This window comes from Aethalodelphis obliquidens, unplaced genomic scaffold (genome assembly GCF_003676395.1).
Source record: "Aethalodelphis obliquidens isolate GAN/ISIS:26980383/991018 unplaced genomic scaffold, ASM367639v1 scaffold129, whole genome shotgun sequence".
NCBI classification, from domain to species: domain Eukaryota; kingdom Metazoa; phylum Chordata; class Mammalia; order Artiodactyla; family Delphinidae; genus Aethalodelphis; species Aethalodelphis obliquidens.
The window spans coordinates 1298674-1317235 of record NW_020838073.1 but is presented as its reverse complement, the minus strand read 5'-3'; the positions used below and the strand labels follow the sequence as shown (position 1 = coordinate 1317235).

The 18562-nt window shown below is 54.4% G+C and overlaps 1 protein-coding gene across 1 annotated transcript in view; it reads right to left on the bottom strand.

The window, feature by feature from the left end:
• Positions 1-18562, bottom strand: part of GLI2 (GLI family zinc finger 2) — a 183071-nt gene that overhangs the window by 49243 nt on the left and 115266 nt on the right. The window contains exon 2 of the mRNA XM_027099177.1: positions 16080-16185. Within this exon, the coding sequence (XP_026954978.1) occupies positions 16080-16185 (106 nt within the window). The remainder of the gene's footprint in view (positions 1-16079; positions 16186-18562) is intronic.

The window sequence follows — 18562 nt, the reverse complement described above, 5'->3', positions numbered from 1 at the left end:
CCCTCTCCTCGCCTGGCCTAGGGCCCTGGGCATCACCCTCTCCTCACTTGGCCTAGAGGTGACCCACGGCCCTCGTGGCAGCAGGAGACCACACACCTGCGAGGTCCAGCACCCGTGCCCCGCTACATCCCGCGTGCCCCTGGTGGCCCCCTCTCTGGTCCTGCGCCCTGCCTCACTCACTTCTCACAGCGCTGGCCCTGGACGCCTGCCTGTTTCTCCACTCCTCTACTTCTCCTCTTCATCCCCACCCTGTCCCGGACACAGAGGATGGCTCCTTCCCTGGACCCTGGGCACGTCCATCTTGGCTGGTCATGTGGCGATGAGCTCACATGGGGTCTGTCTCCCCTCTGGAGAGGCAGCCCCAGGCGCAGGCTGTAACTGTGGGGCGGAGGCCGGAGGGATGCGGCCACAAGCCAAGGAGTGCCAGCCGCCCCCAGAGGGTGGAAAAGGCCAGGAAGCGACTCTCCCCCAGAGCCTGCTTTGGGAGCACAGCCCTGCTGACATCTTGATTTCGATCCAGTGATACTGTTTGGACTCTGATCTCCAGAACAGTGAGAGGATACATTTCTGTTGTTTTAAGCCACGGAGTTTGCGGTAACTCATTAGGAGCCAGGAAGGTGTGTTGTGCCTATTGTGCTTGGGTGGAGGAGGCCTTTGGGACACAGCAGGAACTGCGGTCATTACTGTCACATTTCTTCCGAGAAGGTCAGGTCTACGGGGAACAGGGCCGGCGTGTTACTTCCTGGAGGAGCCCTGCACCCCCCAGTGGGTGCTACATCAGTGGCCAGTGGGCAAGGAAGAGGGAGGAGCTCCCCTCCAGGCTGGGAGGGCACCGGAGCACTAGGTCCCATCCCCCACGTCACAGGGCACCGTCACAGGGCACTGGAGCGTGCCTTCCCGACAGCCGCCCAGATTACACGGTCACCAGCCTCCCTTAGCTTAGCTGAGCACGCCCTGCACACACCCCAACACACCCACCCTGCCCACCCTGGGGACCGTGTGCTCGCACGCACCGGTCCTGCCTTTGGGCTGAGATGTACCACCCACCAGGATCCCAGGGCCATGGGCGGGGTCGGCGGGCTCAGCGTGGGGAGGCCAGGACCCTCTGCTGTTGCCAAGCCGCTCAGGGCCAAGCATGCACTTTCACAGACACACCGGGCAGGTGGCCTCGGGCCCACTGATGTGCCAGAAAGCAAATGAATTCCCCAAAGCTGGCCTTGCTGCTCTTCCCCAAACTGGGGCTCCTCAGCACCCGGGAGGCAGGGCGGGCACGTGTCTGCTTTCACAGGCACCCTTGCATGGCAAGGCTGCTGCCCTTAGCCTACGAGCAGATAGGAACAGAGCTCCATCGCGCCCCACTGGGTGGAGTTCAATCTCCTCTCCAAGGCTTTTTTTAAAATAAACTTATTTATTTATTTCTGGCTGTGTTGGGTCTTTGTTGCTGCGCGCGGGCTTTCTCTAGTTGCGGCGAGCAGGGGCTACTCTTCATTGCGGTGCGCGGGCTTCTCGTTGCAGTGGCTTCTCTTGTTGCGGAGCACGGGCTCTAGGCGCGTGGGATTCAGTAGTTGTGGCACGCTGGCTCAGTAGTTGTGGCTCGCGGGCTCTAGAGCACAGGCTCAATAGTTGTGGCACACGGGCTTAGTTGCTCTGCAGCATGTGGAATCTTCCTGGACCAGGGCTCGAACCCGTGTGCCCTGCATTGGCAGGCGGATTCCTAACCACTGCGCTACCAGGGAAGTCCCCTCTTCAAGGCTTTTGTTTGTTGGTTTTGTTGTTTCTTGCTTGTCTCCTTTTTTTTTGTATATGAAACTGTACCTTGGCAAGGTTGCTTACCACCTTTTTCACACATTAATTTTAAAAGTTCCAGAAATCAAGTCCTTTTCAAAATATACTAAGGGGGTTTGCAACTGTAAAGAGAGGTACAGTGAATCCTCTTGGAAATCACTGGAGAATTGCCTCTCCCCAAATCAGAGACCAACCTGCACATTCTGGTGCATCTGGGCTGCACCCTGTCCACGTGGTGAGGCTCTGAAAACCAGCAAAAAGGACACCTGTCAACAGGAGCTGGACCAAAGCAGTCGGCCATTCACGGATTTTGTTCCTGTGGTCACGCATCATTCCCTCTGCCAGCCTCAGAGTATGGGCCTCTGACGATGCTGGGTGGGGAGCCGGAGGTCGGAGGAAGACTCGGCCAGGACCCTGCTCCCAGGAAGTGGGGCAGGTGGCTGCCAACCTGACTGACACATGCTGAACGAGGGGTGTCTGGTCAACCCTGACATCCCGCTGCCTTTGAAGCCCCCCTCCCAAGCACAGATCTCAGCAAAGGGCATGAGTGTCCATGAGGCCGTGGTGATGACAAGCTGTTCGGAAAAAGACACCCCCACAAAATCACAAACGCTGGACTATGTATAAGAGCCAAGACATGGAAGCAAACTAAATGTCCGTCAACGGATGAATGGATAAAGAAGATGTGTCACATATATACAACAGAATACTACTCAGCCATAAAAAAGAATGAAATAAGGCCATTTGCAGCAACATGATGGACCTAGAAATGATCATGCTAAGTGAAATAAGTCAGACAGGGAAAGACAAATACCATATGATACTGCTTATATGTGTAATCTAAAAAAATGATACAAATGAACTTACCTACAAAACAGAAACTGACTCACAGACACAGAAAACAAACTTATGGTTAGCAAAGAGGAAAGGTGGGGGAGGGATAAATTAGGAATTTGGGATTAACAGATACACACTGATATACATAAAATAGATGAACAACAAGGTCCTACTGCATACACAGGGAACTATATTCAACATCTTGTAATAACCTATAATGGAAAATAATCTGAAAAAGACATATATGTAACCAAATCACTTTGCTTTACACGTGAAACTAACACAATACTGTAAGTCAACTATACTTCAATAAAACAAAATCACCATGCTGGGACCTCTGGGATCAGGGAGGGAGCATGGACACTGACTGCAGCCTACAAACAGTATACAAGGTGCTGGAGCAGAGAGAGGGGTGGGAAGGAAAGGATTCATTCACTCTGCTGGGGCAATCTGAGAAGGCTTCCTGCAGGAGGTGGCATCTGAGCTGGGCCTCGACTCTTACAGAGGAATGGAAAGGAGGCAGTGAGTGGTGCAGGCTTGGTGTTTTGAGACAGGAGAATAGCTGAAAAAAGGGTGGGTCAAATCGGGGAATAGGTAGCAGAGTCCTAGGGCTGAAGGTCAGACCAGACAGCTGGGTGGGGGGAGAGCACGTGGGGAAAACCATGAAGCAAATGTTGGTAACCTGAGCCGGGTTTTAACAGGACCTTCCCGTCACCCAGACACTTCATCATGGGAGCAAAGAGACTGTGCACAGACTGGGAGAGGATATTTGCACCAGAGATAACCAACCACAAAATGAGTAGCCTTAATATATAAAAAGCTTAGTCAAATCAATAGGAAAAAGACAACTCCATAGAAAAATGGGCAAAATAGCTGAACAGGCATTTCACGAGCAGGAAACATTATTGGCCAAGAAACATATGAAAGGATGTAGTCAGCATCATCAGTGATATGGGAAATAAAAAAATCGAATCACAGGAGATGCCATTTAAGCAAAAATTAAAATGTGGATGACACCACCCTGATAACAAGGGTGCAGAGCAGGCTGAGCCCTCAAACACTGCTGGTGCGAGTGGCTCGGCAAAAAATCTGGCAACATCGAGGAGGGTTAAAACGTGACTCCCCCATGACTCAGCAATTTCATTCTCAAACACACATTTATTCTAAGGAATGGGTGGTACGTGAGTCCCGGAGGATGGTGCTAGAGCTTTCACTGCAGTGATGTTCAAAAGAGCAAAAGCACAGACGCATCCCAGGTGCCTGTCAGTCCAGACTGCTTCAGAGCAGTGAGGATTAACGAATTAAGAGCCCCACGCACCAATGGGATGATTCCCTGGAACATTCCATGACCTGTGAAAACCAGGTTCCCCAAGAATCCATCTGCAATGATTCTATTTATATAGAATAGAATTGCTCTATTTATATAAAGCACACAGAGCAAACCCAAACAATGTATTATTACAAGAGTTAGATATCAGGTACAACTGTTACAGACGCAGGGGGTGATAACTCCAAGTCCCAGAAGGTGGTGGAGGGGGAGTCCGGGGCAGGACCCTGGAGGGCCACACAGGGCCTCAAAGGTGCCGGCACATCCCCTGTTCCCAGGCAGAGCAGGGGACAATGGTCATTAATACTCTTTACATCGTAACCATGCATTTACTATCCTTTTGTATGTCTTCAGTGTAATAAGATCAGATTTTTAAAAAGGATGGATGGGTAGAAGCTGGCCTCTGGTAAGAAGCTGGCCGAGCGGACGGGGTTCTGGGGTGGGGAGTGGAGAGACCTCAGGGCTGTTGTGGAGAACCTGTGTGGGCTGCCAGAAGGGTTTGAGGGTCCAGTGGTTGTCTCCGGGGTCACCCAGTGGGCTCATCTTGGCCGCTCCAACTCTCTGCTGCCAGGTTCCCTCCCAGCCAACTCTGCTGCCAGGTTCCCTCCCAGCCAGCCCCAGACCCTAACCCTAACCCTAACCCTAACCCTGCTCTGTGACCGACACACATCTGTATACACATGCAATCCTTCCGACCCTCCACTCACCCCGTTCCTATCCCAGACATGCACGTTCCGCCAGACCTAGCTGAGCACCAGCTCTCAGCTGTCACTCCCCGAGCAGGGCAGACCCATAATAAAGAAATCACTGTGTCCAGCTGATGAAGAGCAGATTTCTTACTAAGTAAACACTGATGTTTTGGTAGGGAAATTAGGTTATAAAATTGCACCTACAAAGGAGGCCATACAGATGGACTTGGTTAAGCTCTAGCCACACAGGCAACGGGGGTTAATTCAGTCACCCACCCTTTATCACACTTTTTTCTTCTCGGAGCACAAGGATGGGAATGTGATCAGTGTTTTCAAACATACAAACCCAAAAAAGCAGAAAAAACAAGAGTAAGTCATCAAGGAGCCTTTTCTCCTAGCAAAGGGATGACTTGTGCAGAGCTGGGGGGTGGAGGGGAGGTGGTGGGCTCCAACCACCTGTCTGGGGAGCCGCACCGATTAGCCATCCCCCGTCCAGGTACCTGAGGTGTGAGCTAGCCTCCGGGTATGTGGGTCCTGCATCTGTAAGAGCAGACACCCTTGGCTGAGCACAGCTGAGAAGAATCTTCCAGAAAGTCACGGCCGTATGGGGACGGTCCCATCACAGGGCAAAATGCAGGGCGCTGGAGGGGGAGCCACGGATGGGAGTGAGACACTTGGTCTTGGGGTTGGGGGAGGGGCTTTGTTAGGCTTCCCTAGGGGTCTGAGCTTAAGCAAGGAGAACAGGCCTGGGCGGAGGGTGGGCTACACGTAGGGAAACTCCTCCACGGTGAGAATTCTTCCACTCTGGCCTGGCCAGCCAACGTGGTGTGAGGAATTTCCTTTCCTGGATGCCTGTCAAAATGAGATGGATAATCCCAAATAGTTTAGATAAGACATCTCGTCTTCTTAGAGCGGGGTGGGCTATCAATTTCTACCCAGCTTTGGTGTCCATTAGTGTGTACTTCGAAAAGCGTCCGGGAGTCGAGGCCCCTCACTGGAACAAGGGCAACTCTGGGGCTAACAGTGGGATGGGCAGAGGCAGGCCTCCGTGCCTTCCTGCTGACACATGCTTTCCGCTCCTGGTTTCCTGGTGCTCTGGGTTCCCCCGACCCCTCCTCTCCCACCTGCACACCACTCTGTAACCGTTCGATTTCCCCCACTCCCCCTACCAGGCCACAAGCTGTCTGTGAGTACCCAGACTACACCTCCTTGGACCATATCCCTGGTGCAAGGCTGGCACATCACGGGCACTGGGTGAGTGTCGTGAAATGAACAAGTGCTAGGAACTTCCCCACTGAGTGAAGCAACAAGTAAACGCTACTTTGCTTGTGTGGGACAGGTCAAGTTCACATTTCAGAAATACAGCTCCTGGAAGGGGAAAGTGAAGGAAGGAGCTCACACGGTGCCAGACATATTTCTTCCCCGTGGGCCCTAGGGCACATAATTGGTGTAGCAATGCTGGCTGCATTGATGGAGGCTTGGAGAATGGCTGCAACAGGACTCTGGGGCAGGGCACTGCTCATGAATTCTCTCAGCCAGTGCGGACCAAGGCTGGCAGGAGTGACCCCGAGTGACAGCACTTGGGACACAGAAAAATCCAGCAAGAATGAATTAGGCTCAATAAATGGATCCATTCTGGGCACCGGCAGCAGCTTCCACCCGGAGTGAATGACACGGACTCGGAGAGTGGGAAAAGACCCCCCCCCACCACAAAGGCCAATCTGTCCACCAACACCTGAAATTTTACTGTTAGTGATTAATTCCTTTGGATTGATTACAGCAAAGATAACACAGCGTAGCCCTAAGACCTACAATGAGATGCCTCTTCCTCTCCAAGGATAATCACAGCATAGAGAAGAGCTCAGGCTTGAGGGTCAGATCTCACTTTCTGGCTGAGTGATCTTGGCAAGCCCTTAAATTCTGGAAAGCTCCAATTTTCTGCTCTATGAATGGGGGAGAATATCACCCACCTTACAGGGCATTGAGAGGACTGGATCTAATATCATCTGCCCAGCACCCAGCAGAGTGCCTGGAATGAAATGTGGGTTTCCTTCTGGTGTCAAAAGGAGAGTGGAAAGAGCAAGCCATTGTCCAGCAATCACTGGGCACCAGGACCTGTCTTCTGTGCTTTATACTCACTCACTCACCTAATTCTCACAAGCGCCCCATGTGGGCTTACTGTTTTGTCTCCATTTTAGAGATGGGGAAACCAAGGCTCTGGAGGTTAACAGCCAGCCCAAGGATGTCAAGGGTATATAGATGGCATAGGACTTGAACCTTGGCCCCACCCTGTTCTCCTACATCCTGGGGGTGTGGGATGGGAACTGCCCAAGATGACCGGGGCCCAGCGGGTCCGGAGGGGAACCAGAAAGATCACCTCTCAACCCTGTAGGACCTTTCCACCGGGCAGTGCCTCCCCACGCCTGCTCTGTGCACCCTCCCCTGCTGTAGGCCCGCCTCATTTCTGCACATCAAGATTTGCTTCACTCCCGGGACCCTCCTGCCCTTGGCTGACCACACGGGCGCTCTGCAAAGCCCAGAGTCAGGCAGCAACCCTTCTGCGAGGGCCTCTGTTCAGCAAAGATCAAAGAGTGGGCCGCCTTATCAGACACGCTCCTCATTAAACTTTTACGGACGGATTCCATTATAAATGAGCTGTCCGACCCACGCCGCTGAGCACGATCCTGGAGCTGGGGATCTGAAGCTCTCAGAGGAGAGAGGCTTCTGTAGAGGGGTCGGGGCGGAGAAGAGCCCTCTAGGGTCAAGCTACCCGGGTTCAAGTCCCCGCTGTGCTACTTACTAGCAGAATGTCCCTGGAGACAGCGGTCGCCCTCACCGTGCCTCAGTTTCCCCACATATCCAGCGGGAGTGACATGCTGCCTTTCTATGTGGTGTTGATGAGGGTCAGGTGACATAATCCAGAGGGCTGGACACAGGCTGCCGTGGCTGCATCTCAGTTAGTCTGAGCCCAGCATCCTGCCGCCCAGAGACAGGAAGGGACGTGCCTGGAGGTCTCTCTGAGGGCCACGCCCATCACCGGGAGCCAAGGCTCCACGTCTATCTGTCACTCGGCCCTCAGACAGCCGAGGGAGGAGGGCGAGCTGCCCTACAAACTGCACAGTCCTGGGCTTTTCTGGGCTCCGTATCCACCTGCCGAGCAGTTCCTCTGAAGATGCGGTCAGCCACGTGGCTTTTAAGGAGCGCTCCCTGGAGATGGAGAGGCAGTGTGGGCCGAGGCAGGGGAGGACAAGGCCCCTGGTGGGCGACCGGGAGCCCCCCCAGCATCTTGGCCCGGGATCCAGGCGGACAAACATGCCCTTTGGAAGTTTCCTCCTTTCTTCCATCTGTCGCTTGACAAAAGCACGCACGTTTGCAGAGGGCAGAGAACGGTCTTCTCGAAACACAAACAAAGCCAGTCCTCTCTGAACCGTGAACCTGGCGTGTTGGGCCAAGAATCAAGAAGAAAATCTTCATGTATCTTTCTGCTCCCCTCGGTGGCTGGCTGAGGACAGAGTCGTCAGGGGCCCAGGACGACGCAGGTGAGTTGCAAGCCGAGCCGACTGCGTGTTTATTACTCTCACGACGAGCCGGTGCCGTTCTGATGGAACACTGACCTTGGCAAAAGCCATCTTCAAATCCCCTCAGACCTGACCATTCATGAGCTCAGCCAGCAACAGCCAAGAAACTACCTTCTTGAGGGAAGCGGGGAGGACCATCCCCACTGATATGCAGTTGCCAGGACGAGGTAGGGTCCGGCCATCCTGAACAGCTCTGATGGGGGTGTGGGGGGGGACAATGTACACGCGTGACGGAGTGGCCAGAAGATGGTGGGAAGCGGAGGCCTTCACACCCACCAGCTGGCACTCCTTAAAGTACCTGGGACTTTGAAGTACGTGTGGACTTTTCAAGAACTGATGGCTAAGTCCCGGAGCCATCTGTCCCCAGCAAGAGCCCTGCCCCCTTCCTTCTCCGTGCAGGGTGGCCTTGGCTGTGATGGCTGGAGCACTGCTCGCCAATTACAGCTCAGGATCGGGTGATCTCAGGTCCAGATTCCAGGCAGGTGCTGGGGGTCGTGTATGTCAGAGGTCAGGTATGGAGACTGGCAAGTGGAGAGCGGCGGGGGACTGTCCTCCCTACGGTTCAGATGCTGTGGCCATCCCCTTCCCCCACCCCCACCCCCCTCCAGCATGCACACCTCCTTCCGCAGACTGAGAATATGAAGAGATTTAGGTCAACTCGTGGGCATCTGTGAGTGGGTGATGAGGCGGAACCAGGGCATGTTTAACACCCATACTGCAGAGTTGTTATCATGGAGAGAATGGGCCTAAAAGCCTGCGAGCTCTGACTCTGGACAACCAAAACACAGCTCTGGGCCCGCTTTCTTGGGTATAAAATAAGCAGGGTGGCCCCTAACTCTGGCCTGTGGGTGTCTATAAACAGGCATATTCCCAGGCCTCGCCTTAGCCTGAAAGAGCCAGAACTTCTGGGGTCGGGGCCTGGGAATGTGCATCTTTCAGACACACCCTAGTTCAGATTTTCAGCCAGGTTTGAGAACTGCTCCACGACTTGGTGTCTCTAACCCTTCTGGGCTGCGAGCAGTTGGAATTGGTCCTCTCTGAAGCCCCAGGGCAGGGCTCGGATGGGAAGGACCTCACAAGCAGGGTGAGGGGTTGAGATCTACCCAGTCTCCTGCACCAGGAACACAAGCTTCTACCCTCCCTGCAAACACGTGAGTTGGTCAGCCAAGGGAGCCCTGACTCCCGCACACACCAAGGAGGTAGGGGGGCTCCAGCTGAGGGCCCTACCGTGCCCCGCCTCAGCCTTGGTCCCCACGTTACCCGCTGAGCCTGTTTCCAAGGGGCAGGGGCAGGAGGGGATCCAAAGAGCTGTTCCCTGCTAGCGGTTACCAGGTGATGGAGAGACTGCAGGACATTCTCCCCTGCCCTTGAGAACGGACTCTCGGAGACTCAGGAGCACGTCCCCACGGGGGGGCAGGGTCACAGGAAAACCACACCTGACCAGCAAGAACATCCCCCAACCATCTGTCTCCCCATCACCTGTGATTTATGCAGGTGACAGGTGCCGCTCCAAGAATCCAGTGTCATTTACCCTTCTGGAACCATCTGAGCATTAGTAAGCCATGCAAGGCCGGTGGTGGGTTTGCACCTCCAGGAAGGTATCTCTGGAGAGGGCTGGGGGGTGGGTGTCTAATAGGGAGCTGTCCAGATGGGAGGTACAGGGTGGGTTTCCACACCCTGGACCCACCGCCTGCTCCGCCCCCGTGTAGCTGCCTGTCGGCCGGTGTGCGGGCAGCCCTGGCCCGGCTCCTCCTCTGTCCCAACCACAGCGACAGCTGTAGCCGGTGTCCTTCCCACGCCCCTCCTTCAACAGCTCCTATGGTTACCCTGAAAATGAACCGGTCCACTCCCCCTCTGCTCCTGGTTGCCAAAAGGGTAAAGTCCAAATTCCTCAACTGGGGGGAAAAGAGACTCCTCCTCCTGCCATCCCCATTCTCCACCTTCCCGCAGCACGGCCCCCAGACAGCATCCTCTTCCAAGGTCACGCCACGGCCTGCTTCTGCCACAATGAACCTCCTTCTCTAATAACAACAGTAATCACAATCCTCCTTAACATCTACTGCATGTTTCCAAACTGTTCTAAATGCGCTCTTCCTATTACCCCATTTAATTTTCCAAATAACTCGGTAGATGGGGTAGGTACTATTATCATAAGCTTTTACAGATGAGAAAAGAGGTTCATCCGTTCAGGCTGGTCAGGTAGTCACATCCCAAGGCTGCTGCGTCCAGCGCTGGGGTTCAAGCCCAGGTGCCCGGGCAGGGCCGGGGGCGGAGCGCTCCGCCCGGAGCCACGCCCACCGCGGCCAGGCGAGCCAATGAGCAGTGGCCCCGGGCGCCAAGCAGTCGCAGAGGCTCTGGCGACAGGACGGGAGACGACACCGCACGTCATTTGCTGCGCAACGTCTGCGTGATTAGACGTGTTTGGCGCCGGCCAAGAGGAGTGGCTACAGCAGGGGCTTGAGGACTCGGGCGCTGCGCCAGGCTCCGACCACACTGACCACCGAAGCCACAGCCAGGGGGCCCGTTTTCCTCCCAGACTTTATCCTGTTTCCCACCTGGGGCACCCACCTGGGGGGATGAAGGGGTGGGCTTTCCAGGGCCCGAGGTTAGCCCTGAACACGTGCTGTGTCCCTCCTGTGGCCTGGGCAGGACCCAACGGCCTCCAGGATAACGTAGAGTTGCTGGGAGCGCACCCCAGCCAGAGGCGGGCTTTGGGGGCTGGGGGGCTGGGGTGCTGGGCCCCTCAACACTGGAGCGGAAGCAGGCAGGCCTACCGTGCAAGGGTGACCTGGGAGGGTCAGTGCACCCCTCTGGGCCTCAGCCTCTGCATCGGTAAGATGCATACTACAGCCCCATTTCACGGGGCCGTCAGGAGGGGCACCTAATAGCACACAACCAGGCTGCAGTGCAGAGACTGGCCCCTGCAGGCCCTGCACAAATGATTGACACCTTTTATTGTCTTCTGCTGGGTGATGCCAGACTTGGCACTGGGGCTTGGTGATCACAAATGAGCCGAATAATGACATGCAGAGATGTCCGTGTTCTAATCCGGGAACCTCTGAATGCCACCTTCTATGGGAAAACGGACTTGTAGATGGAATTGAGTTAATGATTGTGAGACAAGAAGGTGGTCCTGGATTTCAGGGCCCTAGAAGCAATCACTGCCATCCTTATAAGAGAGCCAGAGGGAGGAAACTCCTGCAGATGAGGAAAAAGTAGATGTGAGAAAGAGGCAGGAGGCAAAAAGGCGGTGTGGTGAGGGGCAGGGATCACAGGAAGCCTCCAGAAGCTGCAAAAGGCAAGGAAATGGATTCTCTCCAGGAGCCAGAAGCTTCCAGGAGGAAACCAGCCCTGCCAACACCTTGATTTTAGGCCCAGAAGGCTGACTTCTGACTTCTGTCCCCCACAGCTCTCTGAGGGAACATCTGCATCGTTTTAAGCCACCAAGTTGGAGACAGGCAGTTACAGCAGCAGGAGACAGCCCTACAAGTAAAGAGCCATCCAGGCCTGTGAGTGACAAGGCCATTTCCACAGGCCTGCTGGCCGAGCCAGCCCTCCTCTGCTGCCTGCCACCTCCACTTCCTGCTTCTCTGGGTGCCCCACCCATTCTCTGTCCTTCACTGGCCAGGAGGGAAGCAGGCCCCGGGATGAGACATGGCCTGTGTCCAGTCCTGACCTGGGGAATGGCAGAGCCTGGAGAAAACTTCGGTGGGGGGGCCACCTCCCAGCCACAGCTCTCTACTAGCTCGGGGAGTGACAGTACTGAGGGCCCCTGACTCACTGCCAAGGTCCTGCCTGCAGCTGGAGCATCTCGAGCCTGTAATGTGTGTGTGATGTGTGTAATGTGTGTAATGTGTGAGGGCTTCCCTGGTGGCGCAGTGGTTGAGAATCCACCTGCCGATGCAGGGGACACGGGTTCAATCCCTGGTCCAGAAGATCCCACATGCCGCGGAGCAACTAAGCCCGTGCGCCACAACTACTGAGCCTGGGCTCTAGAGCCCACGAGCCACAACTACTGAGCCCACGGGCCACAACTACTGAAGCCTGCACGCCTAGAGCCCATGCTCTGCAACGAGAGAAGCCACCGCAATGAGAGGCCCGTGCATCGCAACAAAGAGTAGCCCCTGCTCGCCACAACTAGAGAAAGCCCGCATGCAACAACGAAGACCCAACGCAACCAAAAATAAATAAATAAATATATTAAAAACAAAAAAAACCCCAAACAAACGGTGGGCCTATCCTAGAGTCTCTGACTGAGCAAGTCTGGGCTGCAGCCTGAGACTCTGCATTGATAGCAGGCTCCCAGGGGAGGCGGCTGGTCCAGAGGTTTGGGGGCAGTGCCCTAACAAAGGGCTAGATGAGCTTTCATGAAGGAATCGTCTGGACCCATGCAGGGGACCTGTGGTCATACATGTGCTCCCAAGAGCGAGGGCAGCATGTGGCCGAGGGCCAGGGCTCAGGAGGCAGTAATTAGATTTCAAACTCTCTCACTCCCTCAGTGGGGGCCCTAAGGATGAATTATTTAACCTCTCTGTGCTGCCTCAGTTCCTTCATCTGTAACATGGGGCTGACATGAAATGCATATCTTTTAGGGTTGAGAGGATTAAGTAAGATGAACACAGGAAGTGTTTACAGCAGAGCCTGTCCACAAGGTCAGAGTTATTTCAAGAAACGGCAGTCGTCAATGGTGACGTCTTCTTACATCTCTGTCGTTGCCCCTAGGTATGTGGGGACATGGGAGCCAGGATGCTCCCCTGCAGTGCTGCACACCTGCCTGCACGCTCCTCCAGGGAGCTCTCAGCAGTGTGCATGTCTCTGACCAGCACAGGGACCCTTGCGAGGAGCACTTCGCTGCAGGCCTGCCGTGCTCAGGATCTGTGTCATGGAACCAGCCAAACAGTTCTCAAGCAGAAAATCAGCCACTCCAACCCCTTCCTGGAAAGGGACTCAGCTCCCCTGATACTCATAGGATTCTCAGATGCTACCAACTGAGCAATTTTGGGGTGATCTACCAGCTCTTAAGAGTATGCACCTTCCAGAAGCCGCCTGAGCTGTGGTCTCAGCCACCTGCAGCTGGAGAAGTGTGGGAGGTGGGCAGAGGGCGGAAACGGCCCCACCACCCACCAGGGGGACACACAGGCCTATCAGCCGCAGGTCCTAGTCAAGTGAGAACCAGCTACGTGCACCAAAATAAAACGCAAAGATCCCAACATGTCACAGGGGACAACTTGAGGGGACTCCCAATGCACAAATCTGGGACAGTTTAAACAACACAATAAATAGTGACAGCAATAGAGTATAACTCACAGAAGACAAATATCCACACATTGATTTGACACAGATAAATGATCAGATAAATAGAGAAATGGGGGAGAAGGGACGGCTCCTCCTTACAGTAGAATTCCAATTAATAAATGTGGAAGGAATCACGGAAATAGAAAATCATCATTTGGCAAATACTAGACATTACTGTTTTTGGCAAGAATCAACAACGGATGTTCAAGTGAGTAGGTGAAAATATGATGAGAAATAGGAATTTACATATTACCCAAGTATTGTCCCACAAGGGACTTGTAATTAATTACAAAGGGATGAACTTTGAAGTGGAGAAACCCAGCGGATGTCACCGTAAGCAAACGATCAAAGTTAGCCATCTCCAGGGATGAGAAGTATGGTCGTCATAGGCCCCGACATGATGCACTAGGAGGGCACAGCACCACTTCTATGGGAGTATCCCCCAGTGCATCATCTGAATTTATCAGGAGGCAACACCAGGCAAACCCAAATCGAGGACATTTTATACAGTAACTGGCCTTTCCTCGTCAAGTCTCAAGGTCATATGTAAATTTGTGCAGCCACTTCAAAGAACAGCATGAAGGTTCCTCAAAAAACTGAAAAGAGAGTTGCCATATGATCCAGCAATCCCACTCCTGGGCATATTTCCGGACAAAACTCTAATATGCACCCCAATGTTCATAGCAGCACTGGTTACAATAGCCGAGACACAGAAGCAACCTAAGTGCCCATCAACAGATGAATGGATAAAGAAGATGTGGTACATATATACAATGGAATATTACTCAGCCATAAAAAAGAATGAAAGAGTGCCATCAGCAGCAACACAGATGGACCAAGAGACTGTCATACTTAGTGAAGTAAGTCAGACAGAGAAAGCCAAATACCATATGATATCACTTATATGTGGAATCTAAAATATGACACAAATGAACTTATCTACGACACAGAAACAGACTCACAGACATAGAGAACAGACTTGTGGTTGCCAAGGGGGAGGGGGTGGGGAAGGATGGAGTGGGAGTTTGGGGTTAGCAGATGCAAACTAGTATATAGAGAATGGATAAACAACAAGGTCCTACTGTAGAGCACAGGGAACTATATTCAATATCCTGTGATAAACCATAATGGAAAAGAAAAAGTGTCAAGGTCATGAAAGGCAAGAGAGACTGAGCCATGTCCTGGATTAAAGATGACAAAGGAGTTATGCCAACTAAATGCAAGGGCTAAATCCTGAACATAGATAAAAAAAGGACATCCACAGGCAACTGACCAAATTTAGATAAGATTTATGAGTTAGTTAATAACACTGGACCAGTCTCTGGTTATGTAAGAAGTGAACATTTGAGGAACTGGGTGAGGGTATACGGGAAGTCTTTGCACTATTTTTGCAAATGTTTTATGTCTGAGATTATTGCAACATACAAGACCTCTTGAAAAAGCACACAGAAGTCCCAGATTTGCCTTGTCTGGGGTGAGCAGCGGGTGCCCCAAAATAGGAGTCACCTGCCCCCCTCTCAGGCACAGGGCTTTGAGTATAGTGGGGTCTCAGTGAGTTTTGACTGACTTTACTCCAGCGGGAGCTGGGAGAGGGAGTGGGGGTCTGTCTTCAATGGGTGGAATGCATGGAGGGTGTCGATGGCTCTCAGAGCAAAGCTCAGAGCCCGCTGGACAGAGTGTGAAGACACCTCATTCCAATGCTACAGTGTGGTAGGAATCCAGGGAAGGACCCCCACTCAGGGTGGGCTCCCAAGAGGAGGTGGCCCCTGAGCTGAGGCTTCGGGACTCTGGAGGAGGTGGTCAGGAGGAGGGGCCGTTCCAGGCAGGTGGGGCAGTAGGGGCTGAGACCCAGGTACAGGTGGGCTAGAACCATAACGGCAGCTTGGTATGGACAGGTTGGGTGTCTGGGTCGAGAGGCGGGTGTGGGGCGCAGTGGAGATACAGGGGGTGGGGTGAAGGATTCAGCCTCTCTCCTGGAAGCAAAATGGATGAGGTAGCAAGGGGTCAAGTCTTGGAGTCATAAAGACCAAGAAAAGTGACATCAGCGACGGGCTCCGAGACCCTGGGTGGGAGTGGAGAGGGGCAGGAACAGGTCTAGAGAGAGACACACAGGGGACACAAGCCTTCACTGGGGGGGTCTTAGAGCAGGGAGTAGGAAAGGCCCCAAAGAATAACCTTGAGCTTGTCCTCATCAGTAGGGTTACCCTGTAATTCACTGTCCAAACTGGGATACTTGAGAGCATGAAAGGGGGGCGGGGCACTATGAATGATTATGTTGGGACAACGTGGATCCAAAGTCACGGTACTTATATGGGGACTTTGGTCTGCAGGGCATCCTCACTGCCTGGATGGGGGAAGAGCCTCAGGGCACTTGTGGACACACCAGGACCCCCTGCATCCTTGGAAGCCGTGATGTGGCAGATGGGTGCGCTTCCTTCTCAGGTAACCAGAGGGGAGCTGGGGTTCACACCCCACAGTCCCCCTTCACACCGGGTCAGCGCATGCCAGGGTGACAGAGGTGGACGACGCTGATCAGGGGACGGAGGCTGGGGCGGCGGGCGGACTTACCCGTGCACACCGTGCACAGAGTGAGGCTCGTAATGGTACCTTCCCTCCTGGTGTCGCATGTCAAGCGGGAAGGGGGCGTGGAACGGCGGCAGGAGATGAGTCGGCACTGCGGAGGGGAGAGAGAAACAGGACTTCAAAAACTTTTCCCCTCCCTCGAAAAGCACTTTTCAAAGGGCTTTAAAGCTCAATGAATTTCAGAGCAACAGCGCTCAGGACAGGGGGGCTCCGGGGTGCCTGGCTATCACACACCCACAAAGGGGGATGAATAAATAATCAAAGTCAGCCCAGGAACCCTACATCCTTCACATAAAAGACCCCCAGCTGCGCTCTTGACAAAGACAAGCAGCTAAGCACTCTTTGAACTCGGGGAGATGACAGACTTGGCCACAAATCAGGGCTGACAGAGCCGACAGGCTTCTGCCCGTCCTGGCCTTGGCCCGGTGTGGCGCCCGCAGCCCCGGGGCATGGCCTCCGGACGCTGCGGCCCCCCACGCTGGAGACACTGACCTAGAACTGTCTGTGGAGGCAGGGCCAGCTCCCCGCTGCGGCCAGCCTCAGGCAGGCCAAGTGCCACAGAGCCCCGTCCTGTGGGCAGCCCACAGTGGACACTTCTGTGGGTCTGTGAATGCTCCAGCTCTCAATATGCATTACGGACCCCAAGTGCGTTGGCCCCCGGGATGCCCATGCCGACACACGAGACCTGGTTGCCAGAGTGCGTCAGCCTCCTGTCTGCACTTGGCCTGTGCAGATCATGACACTTGTAAGGAGGCTCTTTGCTAATTTAAAAAAAAAAAAATTCCTGGGTACCCTGGAGGCAAGCAAAGTTATAGGCCTTAGGAAAACAAGGCTCTTGAAAAAGTAGTTACACGGCGAAAAGGGCTAAGATTTCTCAGTCAGCTCTTGCTCAGGCTGAGGACCACAGGCCAGTGAGGCTGACTGTTGAGTCTGAATTACTCAAGAGGTTAAAGAAATCCGGCGGGTTCGTTTCCCACACATACAGGTCAGCTGACTGCCAGGCCTATGGTGGTAAATGCACACGGATGATGCTCCTTCCCCTGATCTCGAACCTGCAGAGGTTGAAGGGGGTCCCCTGAGGCCACAAGAGCCCAGACCTTCCCCTCTGCCCCACCAGCTATAGCAGTGCACTTCTCAGAAGTAATGCAACTTCATCCAGGTCTAAAGAGCAATAAAACCCCCAGGAAGGAAGCGCTCATGGTAGCTGACCTGGCAAACATGAAGCGGACATGGCACCGAGGTCACCAGGCTGCTGCACAAGACCAGGCTGTGCGTGTGTGCGTGTGTGCGTGCACGCACGAGAGGTTGGGGAGGAGGACCCTGGGGCTTCCCAGCATAAGGGACAGCCGCCTGCAGGGTCCTGCTGCAGCTGGGGCTGCCCTCTCCCTTCTGCCAGGTGCTGGGGTGCAGCCTGTGAGCTTACGGGGGCAACGGCTTCCTCTTTCTCAAGTCAGGGCCGCAGGGCAGGACTTCCCTCCGCCCTGCTGCTCCCAGGATGGCTGACACCCATGGAACGAGCAGGCAGCAGGGGCTCTGGCCACACACCTGCACCCCACCCTTACCGGCTTGGGATCCTCAGGACGAGCCTGGGAACTCGTGTCAGTGGTTCCTCCCATCCGGGCAGGGATGTGTCGGGTCGGCCGGCAGCTGGAGTGTGGCAGTCCCCAGCTGGGTCAGGAGGGGACATGCCTCGGGTGCTCATCCTTAGTGACGTCAGCTGCCTCGTGGGGCTTTGCTTATAGCGTCTCGTTTAGTTTGGCCACTAACCCTGTCCTTATCCCCATTTTTCAGGAAAGAACATCAAGGCTCAGAGTGGCATGTCTGTACCTCTAGGTGAGCCACGATCAGGCCGCTGGTGACCGCTGGTTTCACTGTCTCTCTGCCCTCATCCCCGTGTGCTTTCCTGGAGCACAGCGCCTGCACAAAGCTGGCCCTCAGCAAACAGAGCCTGAGTGCGTGCTCACTTCCTACCCAGCAGCTCCCAGTGTTGGTCCAGGATGGGGCGCCATGCCTCCCATCAGCCAGAGTCCAACCCGGGGACCTGCTGTCTGGACCCCTCTGCCCACCTCAGAGAACCACCGGACCATTCACGTCAGGGGGGGCTACCTCTGGGCACAGTCACTGTAGGAACAGCCATTCATTCATTCGTTCACTCATCCGCCTGTATCAAGTGCTTGCTGTGAAGCAGCACTGCTCCAGCTCCTGGCAGGGCGGTCACAAAGCTGCCACCACAGAGCTGTAGACATTGCTGGAAGAGGGCACAGGAGCAAACCAGAAATACATTAATACCCTCACATCAGGGCGCTGAGAGTAGGAAGGAAACCGAGTCGGGCAGGGAAACAGAGGGGGCTTGGGCGACGCTGGAGAAGTCAGGGCTCTCCGAGAGAGGGTGCGCCTGGTGGGGCGAGGCCAGCGCAAAGGCCCAGAGCCTGGTGGGGGGGAGGCTGCGCAAAGGCCCAGAGCCTGGT